Source organism: Gavialis gangeticus, unplaced genomic scaffold (assembly GCF_001723915.1).
Source record: "Gavialis gangeticus isolate Ggan-Ray unplaced genomic scaffold, GavGan_comp1, whole genome shotgun sequence".
Lineage (NCBI taxonomy): Eukaryota > Metazoa > Chordata > Crocodylia > Gavialidae > Gavialis > Gavialis gangeticus.
In genome coordinates this window covers 1,898,493-1,919,375 of record NW_017728998.1, presented here as the reverse complement: position 1 = coordinate 1,919,375, position 20,883 = coordinate 1,898,493, and the positions used below count along the sequence as shown (strand labels likewise).

Genomic DNA, 20,883 nt, shown 5'->3' with positions numbered 1-20,883 from the left:
CCGCCCCGTGCCGGCTCCCCAGCTCTGCGGGGCGGCCGGGCTGGCCCCTGCGCCCGTTGCTCCGCCTGCTCTGGGCGAGCGCTGGGTGCTGCGCGCGAGGGGGCGAGACGTGCACGCAGGTGTTCAGGCGGTGGGGACGAGCTTTGCCCCGTGGAAATACTGTTGCTTTTCAAAGGGTCGGGGCTCGTGGCTCTCCCAGGCCGGCGCTGGCTCGTGCGTGGGTGGCGCGGCGCGGCGCGGGGGAGGTGGCGTCGGGCTGAACTCAAACCCTCTCGCTTGGGCCCTGACGGCAGTGGTGTTTGGGGCAAGCTTTTGCACGGCTGCTCCGGGGCAGGAGAGGGCCCGAAACCCCACGGCATCGGCTCGGCTGGAGGTGCGGCGAGGAGGAATGTCAAGCCGCGTGTGCTGCTATCCGTGCCGGCCTGGCTGAGGCCGTATCGGGCAGGACGCAGCTTGCACGCCCTGAAAGAATGCGGTCCTCGCTGAGCCCGGGGTTGGCGTGCGCGTGCGGAGCCTGCTGCTGCGGCTCTGGCTTTCTTGCTGCAATTCGGCGGCTCCAGGAGCAAGAGGAGCCGATGGCGTAGGGTACTGGTCCCTGCCGGCCTGGCCTGTGACCCGGCGCTTGCGAGAAGGGGGAAGCCAAGCGGCTTCTCTCTGCGTGGAGCAGAAAGCAGAAGCTTAAGCGTGCCCGGGGTGCTGGGGAAATTGGGAGAAACCTGGGTCCTGGAGAGGTAGCGCTGGGCCGCAGTGCTCTTGCGCAGAGGTGCCAGCTGCAGAGCCGGGGGCGGCCGGGTCGGCCAGGTGGGCGTGTTTGGATTTACACCAACTCGGCTGTACCCGGTGTGTCCACGCGGGCCCCGGGGAGTGGGCAGGATGCACGGTGCTGGGGACGTTTGCCCGTTGCGGACGGCAGCAGGTGGAGCAGTGACCGGCTGGTCACTTGGGTGCTGCGCCAGTCTCCTCTGGGGTCGGACGTGCCAGGCCCCGTTTCTCTGCCTGCTTCCCTCATTGCTCCCGTCTCGCGCGGCAGCTTTCTGTGGGGGCCGCTAGGTCCCAGCACCCCGTGGTCCGTCGGTCCAAGGCGCTCCCGATTCAATGACCTCGGCTGCAAAGTGTGCCGCCAGGCTGGCAGACGCGGGATTTATTGTAAGCGTAAAGTAGAGCTGTGCGTGCGTTGGCACTGGCAGATTCAACAGCAAATAATGTTCCCGTGGGCAGATTCAACACAGCTGAGCATCCTTCTCTTCTGGGGGCAAGGGAAGGGGCTTGGGAGGACGCGGTCTCGGTGTTCCCCGTACGCCGAGCTCTCTTGCCACGGAAAGGTCCCTGTCATACAATGGAGATGTGACCGCCTCGGTGCAGCAGTGCCATTTAGAGGCTGGACCCTGGCATGGGCTGGCCCAGGCCCCCTGCCCCAAGGCAGGTAGTTGCCAATGGGCAGGGAAAGGCCTCATCTGGTTCTCCTGGAGGGACTAGAGCTGGGGCTGCCCTGTGGCGCACCTGGGAGAGGAGCACAGCAGTGAGCTGTGCCCTGATGCTGCCCGCCCTGCGATTGCTGCCCTGGACTTGGGCGTGGGCACGGACCCTCCGTCACTGCCAAGTATCAACTGAGGCGTCGCGTCGGGAGCGGCGTCTGCAGCCAGCGGTGCTGCGAGTGTCAGCTGTGAGCAGACCTCAGCGGCCTTGTGCTCCCCGCGTGCTTTCCCGTCCCCTTGCCAGGGTCACCGCGCCGGCCTCCGCCTCTTGCTGCCCACATGGTAGGCTGCTGGCCGGCGCACGTGCAGCGTGGAGCGCTGGGCTTGGCCTTGGGGCCGGGCACTTCTGGGCACTGGTTGTCTCTAGGGGCATCTGCAATGGTGTTGCCTCCAAGGGGGTTTGGACTCCCCTCGGGACGCAGGAACTATCCAGGGTGGGTCTGGCCATGGATCTTTCCTGCCCGTAGCCACGGGCCAGCTGCCAGGCAACCAGTGAACAAGCCCCCGGGGCTGTGGCAGGCCCGAGCGGTGGCTCCCCGCAGGTGAGGCTTGCAGGCCTAATGCACTTAAGGGTTAAAGTCCCTGCACTGAGGCAGCTTCCAGCTCATCGGGCACAAATGTCTGAGCAGGTTGGCGGGCCGCACGTGGCACTTCCTGTTCCCTGGGGTTACGTTTTGCTGCCTGCCGACGCTGCGAGCTGGAGCACGGGCCGGGGGGCTCGGCGAGACGTGCGCGGGACTCTGCCCCATGCCTGTAGCACCCCAGGCTGTCCTCTGTCCCCTTCGCAGCCACGGGCCTGATCCCGAGAGCCGCGGGCTTGTGCAGCGAGGGCTGACAGGTGCGTGTGCTTCGGGGGCTGGCTGAGGAGCCCTGGGGTTTCGGAGCTGACCTGACGGCAGGGTGCTGTTCCCACTCCCCAGGGCCCTGGCAGCGCGTTAGCGAGAGCGTGGCGCTGGCAGAGATCAGGCCGTGGGCCGCCCTCCACGCTAAGCACCACCTTTACTGGCAGCTGCTCTGCTTTCCTGAGCCAGGCGCGGAGGTTTGGGCTGGGAAGAGAAAGCCGGGCGCTGCCCTGCCTCTGTCAGGGCCCCGGGCGGTGTGGATACGGCCGCTGGCACCTGCTGGGCCCCGCGACGCTCTGGGAATGGCTCCGCTTGTCCGTGGTGGCTCTCGGCTGTCATCTTGCCAGGGCCCAACCCTTTCCAAATTATTTGGGCCCTTGCAAGTGCCGGGAGTCCTGGCTTAGCCAGGTGTTTGCGCCCGTTCCCCCTCACGCCACTCACGCGGCAGGCGTCTCCCCAAGGCCAGGCTCCGGGAAGCAGTGGGGATAGAAAGCAAGAGGCAGCAGCTGCCCTGACGCAGGTTTTGGCTTGTCCCGGACGTGTGCGAAGGGCGTGGGTGCGATCGCCCCTGCACGTCCGGGGCTGCTTGGGCAGGAGGGGGACGCGGCCTGTTCCCGGGGCCCTGCGCTGCTGTGCTCTCCGGCCCACCCTTGGCTCCCCATCCCGCCCTGTCAGCCACGAGGCATGTGAATCATCGGGGTTGGACTTTCTCCCCGGCTGGGGCCCAGCTGTGATCCTGACAGCCGAGCTGGCCGGGACGCAAGCTTTCCCCCACGTCGGAGGTCCCCTCCCGCCCGAGGGAGGGGGCTCTGGCAAGCGGCGAGTCCCGGCTGGGCGTTTCGCATTGTTTCAGGCTCTTCGTGCACGTCTCCGGCCGGCTGTTCTTGGCCGCGTTGGTGACAGCTCTGACTCCTCTCCTTCCCGATCCGGCCGCGTGCCATGGCCTGCTCCTGGTGGCCGCTCAGCTCGTGTTCGCTGGACGAGAGCTGCAGCCAAGGAGGCTCCAGGTTTCCGGCTGCAGAGGCGATGCCTCCCATTGTCCCAAGGCTGATTTATCCGGTGAAACGTGGGCTCTTGGCTCCCAGAGCAAGTGGTGCATCGCTCAGGTTGGCTTGACGGCTGCTTTGCCTCGGGCCCAGCTCCAGGACACGACACGCTTCGAGGTGCACGGGTGTCCTGGCTGCGCACGCGCTGTCCCGCCCTGTTGGGTCGGGAAGGGACCGACTGCCGGGGACTCCACTGCTCCTCGGCTCTCCCTCCTGGAGAGCTCGGCCCTGATCTCTGGCGCAGAGGCTGATGCCTCGCCCCCGGCGGAGAATCGCTCCAACCCTGCCGGGGCGGCGGCGAACATGCTGCACGCATCTGGCTGCCAGCTGTGTGGCCGTCCCTACTTGCAGGCCGGCTCTGGATTGCCTTCCTCCCGTCCTGTCTCGACCGAGGCTCCCCGGCGTCCCCCTGTCACCCTGTGCCGCCGGCCTGTCCCCAGCAGGGAGAGGAGGATTAGGTGCCTGGGGCGAGCCTAATCCCAGGATAAGCGTGGCGGGAGGCTAATATTAACCTGGTGTTGTCTGCAAGGGCAGGCTTCTCGCTGCGGCGCGGGTCTCCATCCAGCGGCACCGCTCAGCGGAGCTGGGGCGCCGGGCAGGGGCCTTGGCCTGCGGTGGGATTAACCAGATGGGACTTTCCTTTGCAGGCTCCATTCCAGCCCCGATCCTGTGCCCCCGAGGAGGTGGGGAAGGATACCCCGTATCTCCAGGGTGGGGGTGGCAGGGCGTGGGGACACGGGAAGCCCATCTTCCAGCAGCGGGCTTGGGGGGCGCTGGCAACAGAGCTGGAGCAGTGCCAGGCTGGCATCCCTTTGCTTGGTGTTTGATCTTGAAGCACGGAGCGAGTAGAGGCCTGGGGGTCGACTGCGTCGGATACAGCCCGGCAGCCTCCTGCCAGAGCTGTGAGCCCTCGCTCCCTTTGGCCCCGAGCGGGGGCCAAGGTGTGTGCGGAGGCAGGTGGGGGCAGCCACTGCTCGGGGTTGGGAGCAGGAAGAGGGGCACCGTGCCGTGGGGAGGCGCTGGCGTGGGCACGCTCGTCCCAGCAGTGGTATCTCTGGAGGAGATGCTTCCTGGCCTCGGGGCTGGAGCAGCGTTGCTTGGTGCCTTGGCCGCTGGTCCCGGGCAGCCCAGCTGCATTTCTGCTCCCAAAGCAGAGGCTGCGGCCTGTTGGGACTGGGCTGCAATAGGCTCGAGGCTGCCCTGGCTTGCAGTTGAAAGCCCTTTGCTCAGGGCTTTTCCCTAAGTCTTTGGGGGAAGGGGGTTAGGAAACCAGTGACACATGTCGTCTCCTTGCACTGGTTCAGCTGCCCTAGTGTAGACAGCCCAGCCTCCAGCACCGACCTGGCCCCGGGGCTGCCGCGGCGAGCCAGCTCCGCAGCGGTGCCCGGCACGTGGGCACGTCCGGCCTGTGCCCAGTCGCCCGTGAAGGCGCTGGGCCGTGCTGCTGAGTCACGGCTTCCAGGGAAGCAAGTACGGGCAGCGCCCCCTTCGCCTCCCCCTCCTGACACCCGAAGTGCTTGGAGCCGGGCGAGTGCTTCCCGGCAGCGCGGCGGCCGAGCGAGCGGTGGGAAGTTGGACAGCGCCGTGTTTCCGCAGCTGGGCCGCGGCAGCGCAGGATGGGTGGCTGCTGACCCCGGCCACCTCCATTGTGCTGCCTGCTCTTGTCTTTCCGTTCGAGCTGGGATGAGCTGTCGGGGCTTTTCTCCCTGCCCAGGGCCATCGCTGGGGCGGAGGCGTGGTCTGGCTCCGCTCCACGCTGTGGGCCTTGCGCTGCCCGTAAGAGGCTCCTCCAGGAGCAACCAGCGCTTCCAGCCCATCCGGCAGCCAGTGTCGCGTGGGGCCCTGCTGCTTTGCAGGACAGCGGTGCCCGGCGCTGTTGCCCCAGACGGAGAGGGGCAATGGGGTGCTGCCAGTCCAGGCTGCCCCCAGCTCGCCTGAAGCCCGCAGCAGCCCAGAAGCAGCGTGTCTCTTTGCTGTCTTGGGTAGTGCCACGCTCCCCGGGGGCTCCCCAGCACGTGGAGCCCAGAGAGCCTGGAGCCAGGCTGTGTGCCCGCGGAGGGACCCTCGCTGGCACACCTCCCGGGATGTGTCCTGGGAGCCACGCGTGCAGGGAGCTCTGGGTTGGAGATGGCAGGGGGGCCGGAGAGCTCATGGGGTTTTAATTGTGCTGTGGGAAGGAGCCAGTGGTTTCTGGGAACCCGCTGACGACAGCTCTGTGGCCACAACGAATAACCAGCGTGCGTCTCGGCCTGGACGGTTCATGCTCGCTCCTCCGGCCCCGGAGCGCTGGGGCAGAGGGGAAGGGGCCGGGCTGGTCTGCCCGCATTTGCAAGTCGCCTGGTGGCAGGCGCTGCCCGACTCCACGCTCCCCGTGCTGCAGCCCTTCGTCTTGGCCTCGGCCTGTGCGCATTGCTAAACGTGGCTGCCCCCGTTTGTAACCCCACTGGCCGCAAACGTTCGTGGCTGGGGCACGACCCTGGGAGGCAGAAGGCTGTGGGGCTCGCCTCCCGGCTGGGCAAGCAAGCCAGGTGCTGAAAAGGCCCCTGTAGCTCCCTCAGGAGCTCGCTGCCTGCCTTGCACCACATGTCATGGGGGCACCAGGAGCTGCCGGGTCCCGGCGCAGGTTGCAGCAAGACTTAGGGCATGGCTGGGCCCCCGCACGGGCGGCAGCTCTAAGGTCCAGACCGCTGCCACAGGATGCCCCGGGGTTGTCCAGACCTCCCGTTGCCCATGTGCACGTACAGAACAGCAGTCAGGGGCAGATGGGTTGATCAGAGCAGCCGGGGCACTCACGCCTTGCCCTCTCCCTTCTCGTTCGCAGTGAAGTACATGCAGGAGGTGACCCCCTACATCAAGAGGCCGTCGCTGGTATCGGACTTGCCCTGGGACGGGGTCGCCCCCCAGTCCCCGAGCCTGAGTGGCAGCGAGGACTCGGGCTCCCCCCAGCACCATGCCGGCGCCCGGGACTGCAAGGTGATCCCCCTCAAGATGTGCTACGTGGCTCGAAACCTGAGCATGCCCGACCTGGAGAACAGGTGAGCAGGCTGGCTGCCGGGAGCACGGCGGAGGCCGGTGCCTGGACGGGGGAATGAGTGACTGGTGGCACAGCCGGCGGGGTTCGGGGGCAGGCCCCGTCAGGAAGCATCGTGGCAGCAAACGGGCCCGTCTGCAGGGCCCCTGCTCAGCTGCTTCTGCCGGGCGCGGGCTACGTGTCACCACCGACAGAGACGGGCCGCCCTCCCCGGGGTGTGTCAGGAAGCGCTGGGTGTTGCCAGATGCCTGGGTAACCCACCGGCTGAGCTGTCTCTGCAGAGATGCGGGCTCTGGCCCTGCGCCACGCACGGCCCGCAGCGGGAGCGCTGCCCTCCCTCCCCACACCCAGCTTCGGGGCGGCCGTAGGGACGCCGTCGACCCACGTCTCTGCTGAGCAGCCAAAAACAGGCCGCTGGGACCGGGGCTGCTCTCGCCTCCTGATTCACCCAGCGATCGTCAGTGCAGCTCTCAGGAAATGCTTGGTGGCTTGGCATGTGGCCAGAGCGTCCCACGCCGTGTCCCTTCCCCGCTCCACCGCCCCAGCCCCAGCCTGCTGGCTGCCAGCCAGGTGGTGCTCAGCAGCCGAGTGCTTGGGGTGGGGGGGAGGGCCTGGACTGCAGGTCTCCTTCCCGGGGCCTGTGCTCTGCTCACGGCTGCAGAGGTGCAGGCTTGGAAGGTCGCCCCTGCCCAGCCCGGAGCTCTGCAGCAGCTGGGTCGTGCTGCTAGAGCGCTGCCAGGGGGCAGCAGCATGCTGGGTGTCACTAGGGTTCAGGGTCAGCACCCTCTGGCTGTGATCCCTCCTGTGCTCATGTCCAGACCCCCTCCCCAGGGCCTGAGAGCTGCAGCCCGCAGACCCCAGGGTTGGGGCTGGCAGCCGGGTGCTGCTGAGCAGAGGTGCCCAAAATGGGCAGCGTGGGGGGAGCCGGCTTGGCACATGCTGTGCCCCCCCTGGCCAGCTGCTGAGTGTCTTGGCCAAACGGCGCTCCCCTGCTCGCCCAGGAAACGCACGCAAGCAGCAGCAGAACGGGGCCTGCGGCGCAGCAGCGAGCAGGGAGGAAATGACTCACTGCCTACGGTAACAGCTTCCCCTTGGCTCGCACCTCTGCCACCTCTGCACCAAGCCCCAGGCTCCCTCTCGCTGAGAAACCAGAGCGCCCCAAATCTTCAGGGCCACGTGTTGTCCCCAGGCAGCTCGCGTGGGCTGGGGCTGGCCGGGCCGATCCAAGGCCTGGGCTCAAGCACCCGAGAAACAGAAATCCTCGGGCTGGGTGGAGGACAACGGGCTGGCTTATCTGAGCCCTGCAAGGAGGCAGGTTTCACTGCTCCCAAACCGCTCGGCAGGCTCCAGGTGCCCGGGGGGAAGAGCTTGTCAGCGGTGCTTTGAGTGGGTCACTTCGTCTGGCTGCAGCCTCTGCCTCAGACGCTGACCTGGTCCAAGCTGTGGCCAGCCCCAGTTCGTGCCATCCCCACGTGCTGCGGGCTCGGCCCTGCGGGTGACTCCGTGCACGAGGGGCAGTGTTGGCTCTGACACCGAAGCGGCCGGGCCAGGAAGACGTCGATGTCTAGAGCGGGGCAGGGAGACACTGAACAGCCCCGGCCTCTTGCTGCTTGGACGGGGTCTGAGAAGCCGTGGTGCAAGCGCGCTCCGTGGGGCCGAGGTCTCGGTTCTGCCGTCGTCCTGCACGAAGCGGGGACAACCCCATCGCTGCAGGGGAAGGGGCGCCCAAAGGGGCTGGCAACGCACAGCTGGGCTTTGGGCCAGGACAGGCCCAGGAGCCCTTGGCACTGCAGGCTTGTACAGCGTGGGGGGGATGTCCCAGGCTGCCGGCGCTGGCTGCAGCGAGGCAGGGTGGGCGCGGGGCCGCGTAGCCGGGAGGAAGCGCTGCGTCAGCACAAAGAGCGGGGCCGCGAGCTTGACAGCTGTGCCGAGCCAGGGAGCGGCATGGGGGAGGGAGCGTCTGGGTCCCCAGGCTGCTGTCGCGTGCTGGGTCGTGGAGCGCTGCCAGAGCTGCTGCAGAGGCGCTCGCTGCAGCCCTGGGTTGCGAGGGGCGGCCTGGGTGGGGTGCGTGCATGCGCGTGGTGCCCCTGGCTCCAGCTGCCACACAGCTGCTCAAGGCTGCAGTCTCATCCTTTGGCTGTCCACGCGGCCCCCAGCTGGGGCGGGGGGTCTCAGACGGGAGAGCCTGCAGCCTGGTCCCAGTTTTGTCGTGCGGAGGAGCCGGGTTCTCCCCTCCTTTGGCCCCAGGTGTGGTCTGTGCAAGTGCTGCTGGGTGCTGCAGAGACCCGGGTGGAAGTCCAGGCCCGGGCTCTGACGCCGCAGGCGTTCCTCCCCCTCCACAGGCTGATCGAGCTGCACTCCCCGGACAGCCGCAACACGCTGATCCTCCGCTGCAAGGACACGGCCACGGCCCACGCCTGGTTCACAGCCATCCATGCCAACATCGCAGCGCTCCTGCCGCAGGTCCTGGCCGAGCTCAACGCCACGCTGGGTACCAGCAACGCTACAGGCAGCAGCAAGGAGGTCAAGCATGTCGCCTGGCTGGCGGAGCAGGTACGGCATCCCCCTGCCCGGCCTCTCCTGGGGTGTGATGCTCCCAGCAGCACCTGTCAGCCCTGGCAGTGGGGCTGCTCTGGTCACAGAGGTGTTAAAGCCAGCCCTGCTCTTCTTTCCTGTCCTGCCAGACCTTGGCAGTACTTGCTTGGGCTGGTCGTCCTGGGAGCAGCAGGTGACTGGGCTCCCTGCCTATGGGAGATCTTGCCAGCTTGCTTGACCCCGGGTCAGCGCGGATGTCCCTGCCTGCCCCCAGGGCCCCACAGCCCCTGGCAGGCAGTGCCCCCGGCTCCTGCACCCTGCAGTACCAACCCCTGCCCCTTCTTGCAGGCCAGGCTGGATAGGGGAAGGCAGCAGTGGCGGCCAGTCCTCATGGCCATGACGGAGAAGGACCTGCTGCTCTATGACTCCATGCCGTGGACCAGGGATGCCTGGGCATCGCCCTGCCACAGCTACCCCCTCTTGGCCACCAGGTATGGATCGAGGCATGGTGCAACTGCTGCCAGGGTGGAGAGGGGAGGGGAACAATGATGCTGCTGTAACCAAGCAAGCGGTGCCCAGGCACCAGTGGCCTGTGCCCCTCTAGTGCCTGTCCCCATCTGCCTTTGCAAAGCTGCAGTTGTTCAAGGGGAAACTGAGGCACACAGACCTCTCCCCCAGGCCAAGCTGTGAGCAACTGATGGGCTGGCATTTGCCTGTGGTTTGTTGGTGGTATTCACAGCAGCGGGCTGGTGGACCACAGCAGAGGCTGCTCTTAGCTCTCGGGGTGCGCCCCAGCCGCCACGTAAAGGCACATTCCTTACGATCCTGATGCTGCTGTTTTGGCCGCTGGCCATCAATGACCAGTCGGCACCGACGAGTGCCCCCCAGGAGCTCCCTTGCAGCTGCCAATGGTGTGCTCCAGCCTGGCGCTGTGAGCACAGAGGGTGAGTCACTGGCGTCACGTGCCAGGATCATGGGGCTCATTCCAGGCCTGTGGAGAAACGAGCACGGAGCTGGAGCTGTTTGGATGCTGGTGCCCAAACTGTTTCTGGCCCCATCTCCCCTGCTCCCACGCCTTGCCTGGCTGGGGCCGCGCAGCTGCAGCTGGCCGGCTCGGAGGCTCACGGAGGCCCCGGTGCAGTGTGGATCCTGCAGCTGGGTGGAATTGTGTTCCCAGCCAGAGCTGTCGGGAAACGCTCCTCTGGATGCGGCGCTCGTGCAACATCTGGCAGGCGGCTGGGAATGTCCCGGGGGCCAGCGGGGCCCCTGCCTCCGCATCCCCCTCGCTTGGCACAGGGCAGGCGTGGCTGAGCTGGCAGCCAGGCCCCTCCTCCCCGGGGCTGGGCGCGGGCCGGGTGCTTGCGGGAGCAAGTCTGGGCTAGTGCTGCCAAGCAGCTCTGGGAGCTGTGGCCCGTTCTGGGCTGGGCGGGCCCCTTCTCCAGGAGCTTCTGCCGTGCACCATTGCTCTGCTCCCCATGGCTGTGGGCTCGCTGGCTGGGGCTGGGGCTGGGGCTGGGGCTGGGCAGGAAGGAGCCAGGGTGTCTGCTGGGCGATTCTGCCTGGGTGCGAAGGAGAGGGCCCAACAGTCCCCCCGGCTCACCATGCAAGGGTCCCACGTCACGCAAGCCCTTGTTATGCCAGGCTGGTTTCTGTCCCTGGACGCAGCTCTTCAAGCTGCCAGCCCTGACGCATGGGCGCGTTCTCACTCCCAGCCCAGCCTTCCCCAAGGCCGGTGCAAACCCCTGTGTTCTCGTGCCAGCATTGTCCTGGTGCTGCAGCTGCTCTTCCCCGCCCCGGCACACACCTCCCACTGTGTTCAGAGCCGCTGTGCTCCTGCTGGGACTTGTCCGGTCAGCCCGGCCTGGCCGAGCCGCCTGGTGCAGCGGAAGCTGGTGTGCGGTGGTCTCCGCAGTGAAGCCTTTGCAGCCTTTGTCCAGAGATGCAGCTCCCTCTCCTCTCAAGCCACCCATCCCAAGGAGCCCTCTGCGAGCCAGGACCCCGACCAGACTCCCTGCTGCCTCTACGCAGCAGCAGGGGATCTCTGGGGACTGGTCTGCTCCACCAGACACTGCTGCATGGAGCTGGGGGTCATGGTGACGCATGCACCCTCTGCTCTGGCTCTGTCCAGGGAGGTGACCCAGTGCTGAGTGACACTGGTGGTTCCAGCTGCACCCACCAGCATCAGCTGGGGTCAAAGCTGGGCCCGGGTCTCCCAACCTGGCATGCCAGGGAGCAGGCGACCACGGTGGCCGTAAGCTGATCGCTTCCTGCTTGCTGCGGGGAAGCAATCCCAACAAGGCCCCCAGCAGTGCCGCTGTACACACGAATACTGCTGGAAGCCTGCATGTGCCATTGCAGCACAACAGGTCTCCCAAGTGCTTCCCGTCGTTGGACTGTCCACGTGATGGCCCATGAGGAGCCGGCATCCGCATTTGCTCCCGGTGCCGTGCAGACAGAGGCACGCTCTTGTGTCCCTGCATGCCCCACTCAGCCTGGGTACCATCATCGTGAAGGCTGATCAGGCCTCCCCATCCCGTGCTTGGTGCTGGGGTGCTGTTCTGGATACACCTGGACCTTTCAGTGGCTGGAAGCAGGGGCACCCTGAAAGGCAGCATGTGCTGGGGAGAGCAGGGCACTTGAGCTGGGCTCTGGTATGTCTGAGTAGCGGGGGTAAAGCCAGTTCTGCTCAGACAGGAACCTCGGGCTCTCCCTGTCTCTGTCTGGGGCTGGCTGTGGGGATACGGGGGTGGTGGGTTGGTTCATATCTGTTAACCAAACCCCATGCAGCTGTGGTCAGCTCCTTCCGTTCTACTACCCTCCTCTTTCCTGCCCTCTCCTGCAGGCTGGTTCACTCTGGCTCAGGGCGCCGGTCTCCGTGCCTCGGCTCCGAGCTCACCTTTGCCACGCGGACGGGCTCCCGTCAGGGCATCGAGATGCACGTCTTCCGGGTGGAGACACATCGGGACCTCTCATCCTGGACCCGGGTCCTGGTGCAAGGCTGCCACGCCGCCGCTGAGCTCATCAAGGAGGTGGTCCTAGGTACAGCGCACAGCGGGGAGTGGTCGTGGCTCAGAGCCCTGGTTGTCTCACCTCACAGGCAGGCAGGCAGCTTACCTGCAGCCAGGCCGCAGTGTCAGCAGCTTCTCGGGGCTGAGCCCCTGCTTGGAGGTTCTGAGCTCGTCCTGAGCCACACAGGACCCAGCTGGAGGGCAGGATCCCTAGCTAAGATGCACAGGGCCTGGACGAGGCAAAGGGGAGCATGGGCATTTGGAGACAGCCACGTCCCCTGGCATGGGAAGACCTTCACAGGTGCTAGGAGCCGGGCGGCTCTGGTGCTGTGATGGTGGCAGGGGGGTGAGCGTGGGGGCTGCTGTGAGGTCCATGTTGCTGGCGGGCGCAGCGGTCTCAAATGGAAGCAATTATCTCGCAACACTTGTGCCCCTGCTGTGCCCAGGGCAGCTTCCGGCCTTGCAGCCAAGTGTCTCAGCCATGGCTCCAGGGAAGCCTTGGTAAGAAGTTTCAGCCAACAGGAGCCTGGGTGTTGTGTCTGCATCCCCAGTGCCAGGGTGATCGGCTGGTACCTCACTGGTACCATACTGGCTGGTACCCCTGGAGCATACGGGGCAGAGGCTGTCACGGTGCCCATGTGTGCCACTCCCCAGCTGGCTCTGCCCACAGGAGGCAGGGCTCGGGGCTGGAAGGAGCCTCCCGTCCCGTCAGGTCCAGGCTCGTTTGCCCCGAGGGTCCCCGTGTCCGCCGCCCCTCCCACGCACTGCAGCCACGCAGCGTCGTGCAAGACCCCTTCAGCACGACGGGGGTCAAGAGCAGGGGTCGTACGGCCCAGTCGCTGCACCGGCAGGGCCCTTGTTAGGTTCACGTGCACTCGTACAGCTTTAGGGAAGGGCACCCAGCCTCGGGCTGTAGAGGGAAGCCAAAAACCCAGCACGGGTCCTTGTTAATCTGGCTGGGGTGGGATTCCTCCTGCCCCCACCTAGCAGCCCGATGGGCCAGTCAGGGGCAGATAGGCTACCAGGTGAAGGGGGGAGTCTGCACCCAGCGCTCACACATGCACGCTTGCATGCACGCGCACGTGCACAGTCCCCCTCCCCCCCTTTGCAGGCTCAACTCGTCCCTGCCCCTCTGCAGCCATTGATCTCCTGCTGAGATTGATGTTTATCTTCAGCAGCAATTTGAGTCCCCAGCACTCTGCCACCCCGTGCTTATAAAGAACGATTGTATCGCCTCTCCACCCCCGCTTCTGCTCCGCTGAGCAAGCTGGGCACTGTCAGGCGCCTCCCCCTCCCCTGATGTCCCGGCACCCTTGTCTGTACCCATCACAGTTGGATTTAATCAGGGTCTTGGACCCGAGTGACCAGGCCTGTTTGAAACAGGGCCTTGCTCATGCCTCGCACGAGGGTGCTGAAACTTCCCCAGCGCAGGGTGGGTCCTTGGGGCCTTGCTCACAGCAGTAGGATGGCCACAAGCTGCCAGTGACTAGCGCGCCCAGCCCCTCTCCTCTTTGCCGCCTCCTGTGTGACCCCCCCCCGCCCAGCAGGGATGTGCTGGCACCAGTCCCAAAGTGCACAACTCCACAGTCTCTTCCATGAAGCCATTTCTGCTGCTCCACCCCAGGGCACAGTCCCTCTGGCACGAGCACCCGATCCTCCTCCTGCCGGGCCGGACCTGCCCGCCTCGGCGGCCCGACACAGCTAACGAAAGGGTCAGGGAGGAGGATGGGCCCCAGGGGACACAGCTACTGCCCCCACTGCAGCCTGAGCTGCCTTAGGAGACCCACGGCTGCCTCTTATGCCAAGGGCAGAGCTGGGGGTGCTGTTAGGGCCTTGGGGGTGCCCCCAAGCAGGTGGGTGTGAAGGACCCAGACCAGTCCCCACTACCCGGGAGTCGGTACACAGCCCCCGCGCTGGGGCACCCGGCGGTGCGAGGAGACGGAGACCGTGCTTGGGCTGAGGCGGAAGCTGGGGCTGGACTCGGCTTGAGTCCTGGGCTGGAAGCTCCCTCTAGCGCCCAGACCGCCGGCTGCTGGGGCTGGGGTGTGCAGGAAGGAAGTGAGGGGCATGTTTGCACGAGGCTGTCCCTATCCTTCCTGCTCCTTCTCCCCGTACAGCGTGGTGGTGTTTGGATGGGGTCCAAGCCTTCTGCCTACGGGTCCCATCTGCCAGGAACAGCAGCTTCGCGGCTGGAAGGAGAGAGAGGCCCGGGGAGCCCTAGACTTGGTGCCGTCCACCAGGCCTCACCTCCCCGGCCCCACCATGTACCAAGTGGCGTGGGGCTCCTTCCTAGGAGGAGCCGGTTCAGCCGCAGCCCTCCCCATGAGCCCCCGGGAGGGTCTGTGGCTTCTTCCGGCTGAGCTAACAAGCGATCGGTGTGGTGCTGGGGTTTGCACAGGGTTCCTGCCAACTTTTGAGCAGACCCCAAGAGCATGCTGCTCATGTAGGGATGGAAACGTGTCTGCGAAGGGTCTCGGGTGGCTTGGAGGTGGTGCCAGGAAGAGCTGGTTTGAGTGCTAGATTACCGGCGATACTCCCAGGCTGCTCCCTCTGATGGGTGTGAGCCCCCTGGTGCTGGGCACCCCCTTCCTAGAGCCCCCCCAGGGCAGGGCCTGGCCCCACTTCCCACGCAAGGCAGGGTGCTGCGACAACAGGCTCCCCAGGCCTATGCACTCGCCGTGGCTGCCAACCGTTGGGGCAGATTTTGTGGGTCGCCAGGGCCTGCGAGCTGCCCTCATGGCACGAGACATTCAGGTCTTGCCGGCCCTGATTCCTGAAACGGCATCGGGGCTGTCTGGCAGGGCTGGTTTCAAAGGCCTCAGTGATGCAGGGATTGATTTAAGCTGTTCAAAAGCACCTTTGTTTGACCCAGTGGCCTAAAAATTGCACCTGGGGGTGGGGGGACTATTTGATGTCCACAGTTCACGCGGCTATGCCGCCAGTCCCTTGAGGCCGCCTGTGGAGGGCGGCCGATGGTAGATGTCGCGCCCGCACCCCGATTGGATGCGGGCAGGGACCGAAGCTGAAGACCACCCCCGGAGGGGTGATACCCGCTGGCCAGTGCCCTGGGGGTGGGGGGACTGCTTCTGAGACGGTCCAGGGGCCCTCTCCAGCAGCAGGATCCAGCAGTACGTTTCAATTGCCACAAAACAAGGGAAAGCAGCTTCTGCAAGGCTCCTCAGGCTCCTGTGCTGCTGCGAGCGCTTCATGCCTGCAGCTGAGCCTTGCCAGGGCGGGGAGCCAGTGCCAGGCGTTCTTGGAGGCTTCGTTGTCTTGCATTCCCCATGCGCCCCGGGTGGGCTGTGAAAGCAAAACCTGAGCAATCTCTGGCACTTCCTGGGCACAGATACTCTTTCGGGCGAATGCCCAAGACGGAAGGGAGAGATCCCTGGCGGGGAGGGGCATATCCTGTCCCCGGATGCGGCCAGCACGGCCTGCTTGGGACGTGGTCCAGGGCACCAGTGGGGGGTCAGTCGTCCAGTCTCAGCTCAGTTACAGGATGTATCTAGTCCTGGCTCTAGCGCTGCCCCAGAGCCTCCTCCGTGTCCCCCGTCCCAGCGCACGCTTGCACTGCCCCTGTCCCTGTCCCCATGTGGCCTGTACCCACAGCGGAGCCGTGTCTGTCAGGCCTGCGTTACCAGCTGCAGGGTGAATTCCCAGCTCTGAGCCCTTCAGCAGGGACCATCCGTCTCCAGCTAGGAGCCCTGAGTGCCCTCATGTCCATGGCAGTGCCTGGGCATTGAGACGGGCCAGCTCGTGGTTCACCTTTGTTGCACGCTTCTGGGTGAGCTTGGGGGCTGCTTTCCCCCGGGCTGGGGGGCCGGGTTCGTGTGGCCAAGCCCTGAGGCCCTGCTGTCTCTGCAGGCTGCACGGTGAATGGCCAGGAGGCGAAGCTCACGATTCACTACGAGAGCGGCTTCACCATCTCCAGGGAGGAGGCGGGTGCCAGCAGCGTCCTCTTCCGCTACCCCTACGAGAGGCTGAGGATGTCCGCGGACGACGGCATCAGGAACCTCTACCTGGACTTCGGCGGCCCCGAAGGGGAGCTGGTGAGGACGTGTCTGGGCCGGTGGTGGACTGGGTCCCTCGGGGGCCGGGGCGTAGGGTGTCATGGGGGTTAGTTCTGGGTGGTAGCACCTGCCTCGCTGGCAGTCACAGCCCTCCTGTGGGGCAGCTGCCTTGGGAGCTCCTGCTTGCACGGGGATGGCTGCATCCAGCTGACCCACGCACGCACTGTGCTGGCAGAGCCAGTCCGCCCTTGTTGCTGCCCTAGCTGGGGGAGGCCGGTCGGGAGGGGTGACCTGGGTCCATACAGTGATGTTTCAGCCTGGGGCAGGTCCCTGCACTGCACCTGGAGCTGACGGAGCCTCCTGTCCTTCCTCCCCAGACTCTGGACCTACACTCCTGCCCCAAGCCCGTCGTGTTCGTGCTGCACACGTTCCTGTCCGCCAAGGTCACCCGCATGGGGCTACTCGCGTAGGGGCTGGAGGGCGGCCCGAGCGCCGCGTCCCCATCCCCGCAGCGGCAAAGCACAAGCGTCCCCACGTTCTCCCGCAACACTAGTGCCTTGACCAGGCCCCGGGGCTCGCGGCTGAGTGGCAGCCCTGCCCCTGGAGCCACTGGCTGCCTGCACCGCAGCCCTGCCTTCTTTAGCTGCACCCCTGCCTGTCTGCGGCTGAGCTCACCTCGCTCAGCCCCTCCACGGACGGCGCTTGGCTGCTCCGAGCCGGGGGCTGCTGGTTTGGCGGGGCGGTGGCAGCAACAGGAGCTGACTCGAACTAATCCTCACTGGGGTATTAAGCCATTGTTACTGCTTACCAAGTGTGCCTTGGGCCTGGGCAGAGCGGAGCTCTGAGCTGCCTGCTCTGGGGGGTCATGATGAGGGGGTAAATGCACATGAGGGGCTGGGGCAGCTCTTGGGAGTGGGGGGTGTAGCCCCCCCTTGGTGCTTTAACCCCAGGCTGCTTAGCCAGGCCCCTGCAGCCAGGTGGAAGCGCCATGGATCCGTTTTCCTCCGAAGCTTCCCCATGCCCGTGAGCCTGGAGGGCAGGGGCCAAACCCATGCATGTGATGGGGCCCAGCCTGGGGGCTCTGCTCCCTCTCTTTTCCACCAGCTGGGAGCCAGGTTGCGGCATAGCACGGACACTCCCGCACCCACCGTGGAGCCTGCCCCAGCCAGAGGACTGAACAGCGCGAAGCAGCGAGGGGCCAGGATAGGGTCTGTCTTTAGCGAGGGCGCGGGATCAGCCCCCAGGATAACTGCAAGGTAGGGGTGGCTTGTGCGGCCCTGCGGAGCGTGTGATGCCCAGGGCTGCTGCTCTGGCCCCTCATCCCCTCTGCCCGTTGCCCCCCTCAACATCCTTTGTTTTTCTAACGAAGTTTTACCAGGGTCAGGGCAGCCCCCAGAGTCGGGGTTGCACGAAGGGAGTCCTGGCTGGAGGGTGGCACAGTGCTCCGGATTCAGTGTGGGGCCCGGACAGTCACGCCGTCCCCTGGAGAACAAGGTGTTTGGAAAGCTGGTGTTGCTGTGGGCAAACGGGCATCTCCCTCCCGTGCCCCCCCTTGCTCTGGCAGCACTGACTGAGCTGCTATGCACATGCTGCTAAGCCTGGCTGCTTTCAAGGGGAGGAAGCATCCTGGGGGTTCGCGTCTGGCCTTGGGGACAGCTGTGGCCGTAGGCACTGTGCCACTCGCTGCCCCGGGTGCGGTTAATCCTGACTGGTGCAGGCAGCAGTGGGTGAGTCCGAGCGGTCACTAGCAAAGCCCTGGGTGGGGTGGCAGCGGTGGGGTCCGCCCAGAAGCACCTGTGGCCTGTGGGTTGGGCTGGCTGGTGGCTCCTCACCTGGGCACCAGTGCTGCGGGCACTTTGCCCCCAGGTCTCGCTGCTGGGCCATAGGCAGTTGGGAAGCTCAGGCCACCTGCTCCCACAGCCGGGGCATCTGGCCCCTGGCTGGCAGCAGAGGGTCCTGCACAGAGGGCAGTCGGGGCCGAGGTTGGGCAAGCGGCTTCCTCCCCGTCCCCGGCTGTGGCTCCCGACCTGTTTGCCGGGACCCTTGCGTTCAGCCCCAAGCCGTGCGTGGCCCTGGGAGCACCGGGGCTGAACCCGCGGCCCCGTGGATGGGCAGCCCCACGCTGACCCAGCCAGGCCAGGGGGCTTGTTTGCACACTGTCCTGTTCTCTCCCGGGCTCTTAATTGCCCCACACGTGCCCCTGGAAGCACTGAGCCTCGCGCCAGTCCAGCCACTCAGGTCTTCTTAGCTTTGAAGGTGTCTAATGCTTTACCGCTGTACCGAAAGGGCCGTTCTTGGGCTTCCTTTTCCGAGGCCTTCCCCGTGCCCTCACCACCAGCTTTACCCGCTTGGTGCGCCTGCCCTGTGCCTTGAGCAGCATCTGTGCCCAGCGGAGCAGGCGGCTTTCCTAGAGCCGGCGCAGGTGACGCGCTTGCTCCTGCGTGACCTCTCCTTGCAGGGAGGAGGGGGGTGGAAGCGAGAAATCCCGGCTCTGCCTCCTCCCCGGTCACCGCTGGGACACTGGAAACTAGGAGATGCCTCTGCTAGGGCCTCTCCGGAGCCCTGAAGGAAATGCACTAGTAGGGCACAGCCCCTGCCGGTCAGGGACGAAGGGGAGGAGGGAGAATGCCCTGTGCTCAGCTTGTCTTTGGCCTGGCCGGTGTCTTCGGTACAATCCTCTCTGGTGAACGATGCTGTGGTCACTAGCACCTGTGGCCGGTGCAGGGGTTTGGCTGCCAGGGGGGGATGCACGGCCGGCCTTTCCCAAGCCAGAGGGGCATAAGGTCACCCAGACCCGGTTCATTTAGGTGGTCCTCTGGCAGCTGCTTGCCAGGCAGGGCCGGCAGGATGACGCCCTTTGCAAAATCCCTCGTGCAGGGCTCGTCTGCCTTGCAGCGGGCAGCAGGGCTGTGGCCGTGGCTGGCTGCAGCACACGAAATACGAAGCAATAAAGAGCGGGGCGATGGAGCTCGCCGAAGCAGGTGCCGCCTGGGCAGGGTCGTGCTCCGGGTGAGCGCGGAGCCTGGGCGCAGAATTGCTCGCGGACCCGCAGCTGCTGCGATACTAAGTGCCCGACAACGAAACTGCTCGTTTGCCTCCGTGGCATGAGACCACGTGCGCGCGCTTCTCACCCGGCCCCATCCACGCCCAGGCGTGTGAACAGGAGCCGGGGAGGAGGCTGCGGGGCTGTTTCTGACCCCCTCTGTCTCCCCGTCCCTTCTCCTTACCCCGCTGTGCTAGCGGGGCGCCCTGTGCCCGTAGCACGGCTGGCCAGGAACCAGCCGCCGCGGCGCAGCAGTGTTAAGGGCGAATGTCGGAGAAAGCCCCCAAGGCCCCGGTGCCAAAGACAAGACCCCAATGGGTGCAGGAGGCCCCGGGTGCCCTGGGAAGCAGCTTGCACAGGACCACTACAGATATTCACCTGTGCAAAATGCGCCGCTTGACGGCGGCAAGGCGCAGGCTGCCTCGTCCTGCCAGGCCGTTCCGGCTGCTCTATTTTTGTACCCTTTCTAAGCCGCTATTTATACCAGACTTCCCCCCTCGAGGTTTTGAATCTCAGCCTTTTGGGACTTCCAGGTTACCAAATCCAGACCCCCCCCGGCCGGGCAGGGCAGGCTGGTCCACGGTCGTTACGCACCGAATGAAAGCTTTACATGTACTCTAGAAATACAGCTCAGAGGCGCCTCTCGGCCGGCGCCGGGCCTGTGTTGTGTTGTACGTAGCAACGCCAGCGGGACCGGGCCGAGCTGAACCTTTCTGTTGTAAATGCCAATAAAGGTTGGTGCCTTTAGGGTCTCGCGTTTGGTCTCCCTCTGCTTCGGCCTGGAGAAGTGGCTGGGTGTCGACCGGGCCGTGCTCAGCACGGGGGGAAGATGCCAGGCCACGTGCCACCAGCCCCCTCCCCGGGGAGGGGTGTCAGGGCTCTGCTTCGTGACCAGGGGCTCCTTCCGGCCCCCGAATCCCAGCAGAGCTGGGGCGTCCGCAGGGTGGGATCGCGCCCTCAAGCTTGCCCTCGTGCCCATGCGGGTGAGGTGCTTGTTTAAACGAATGTGGAGCTTCTCCGGCCCCGCTGCCCCACGGGGCCCGGGCTGGAGCAGCCTCGGGGCTGGGGCACGCGACTCGGTCGGCATTTGCCCTAGCGGGGCTCAGGCCGGCATCGGGGTCACCCTCAGGAGCTGTGCCCCAGCGAAGGGCAGTGTGGGGCTCGCACGAGGGCCTCAGCTGCCAGTGACAGCGCTAATGCCATGACACAGACCTGGAGCCCTTCAGTGTGGAGCCCCGGGCTGTGCCCGGGCAGGCGGCCTCGTGCCCCCCGGACCCGCTGTCCTGCTGCAGGGGCGGGCGCCGGCCCCGGGACCACGGACTCGGCCTGCTCGCGAGGACACGCCATACAGCCTCGATCCCCGCGTGCACCGGGCCCGGGAATTGGCGTTTGGGCTCAGAGCCGGCGCTGAGGGCCAGGAGTAGCGCTGGGGCCCAGGTTCGGGTCGGGGAGGGGCCGCCAGGGGGCGCTGCGGGGGGCGGCGGATGCGGCCGTTCCCGGCGGGGCAGCCAGGGGCGCTCTCTCTCCCCTCCTCGCCTCTCCTCTCCTCTCCTCTCCTCTCCTCCCTCCCTTCCCCCCGCGTCCGCGCGCCGCGTCGCGTCGAGTCGAGCCCGCTGCCCGCTCCCCGCCGCCCCCGGGAGATGCGATGACAACGTCCACCCTGCAGGTACCGCGGGCCGGGCCGGGCCGGGCCGGGGGGTGGGCCGGGCCGGGCCGAGTTGAGCTGAGCGTGGCGGCGCTGCCCGCAGAAGGCCATCGACCTGGTGACGCGGGCCACGGAGGAGGACAAGGCCAAGAACTACGCGGAGGCGCTGCGCCTCTACCAGCACGCCGTGGAGTACTTCCTGCACGCCATCAAGTGTGAGCGCGGCCGGGGGCCGGGGCGGGGCGGGG

General features: G+C 66.2%; 2 protein-coding genes across 2 annotated transcripts in view; both read left to right on the top strand.

Annotated features, from left to right (window-relative positions):
- The first annotated feature begins 6,093 nt into the window (after positions 1–6,093).
- Positions 6,094–17,162, top strand: SNTB2 (syntrophin beta 2). The gene is made up of 6 exons (XM_019505241.1): positions 6,094–6,398; positions 8,737–8,947; positions 9,278–9,420; positions 11,772–11,968; positions 15,802–15,986; positions 16,325–17,162. The coding sequence occupies exons 1-6, from the start codon at positions 6,094–6,096 to the stop codon at positions 16,415–16,417; spliced, it is 1,134 nt and encodes a 377-aa protein (XP_019360786.1). The 3' UTR covers positions 16,418–17,162.
- Positions 17,163–20,547: 3,385 nt separating this feature from the next.
- Positions 20,548–20,883, top strand: part of VPS4A (vacuolar protein sorting 4 homolog A) — a 9,401-nt gene continuing 9,065 nt past the window's right edge. The window contains exons 1-2 of the mRNA XM_019505361.1: positions 20,548–20,656; positions 20,739–20,850. Of these exons, the coding sequence (XP_019360906.1) occupies positions 20,636–20,656; positions 20,739–20,850 (133 nt within the window). The 5' untranslated portion in view covers positions 20,548–20,635. The remainder of the gene's footprint in view (positions 20,657–20,738; positions 20,851–20,883) is intronic.

Coding starts and splice junctions, on each gene's coding strand:
- SNTB2 (XM_019505241.1), top strand. CDS start 6,094: ATGTGCACGTACAGAACAGCAGTCAGGGGCAGATGGGTTGATCAGAGC. Junction 9,421..11,771: donor TACCCCCTCTTGGCCACCAG/GTATGGATCGAG, acceptor CCTCTCCTGCAG/GCTGGTTCACTCTGGCTCAG. Junction 11,969..15,801: donor CATCAAGGAGGTGGTCCTAG/GTACAGCGCACA, acceptor CTGTCTCTGCAG/GCTGCACGGTGAATGGCCAG.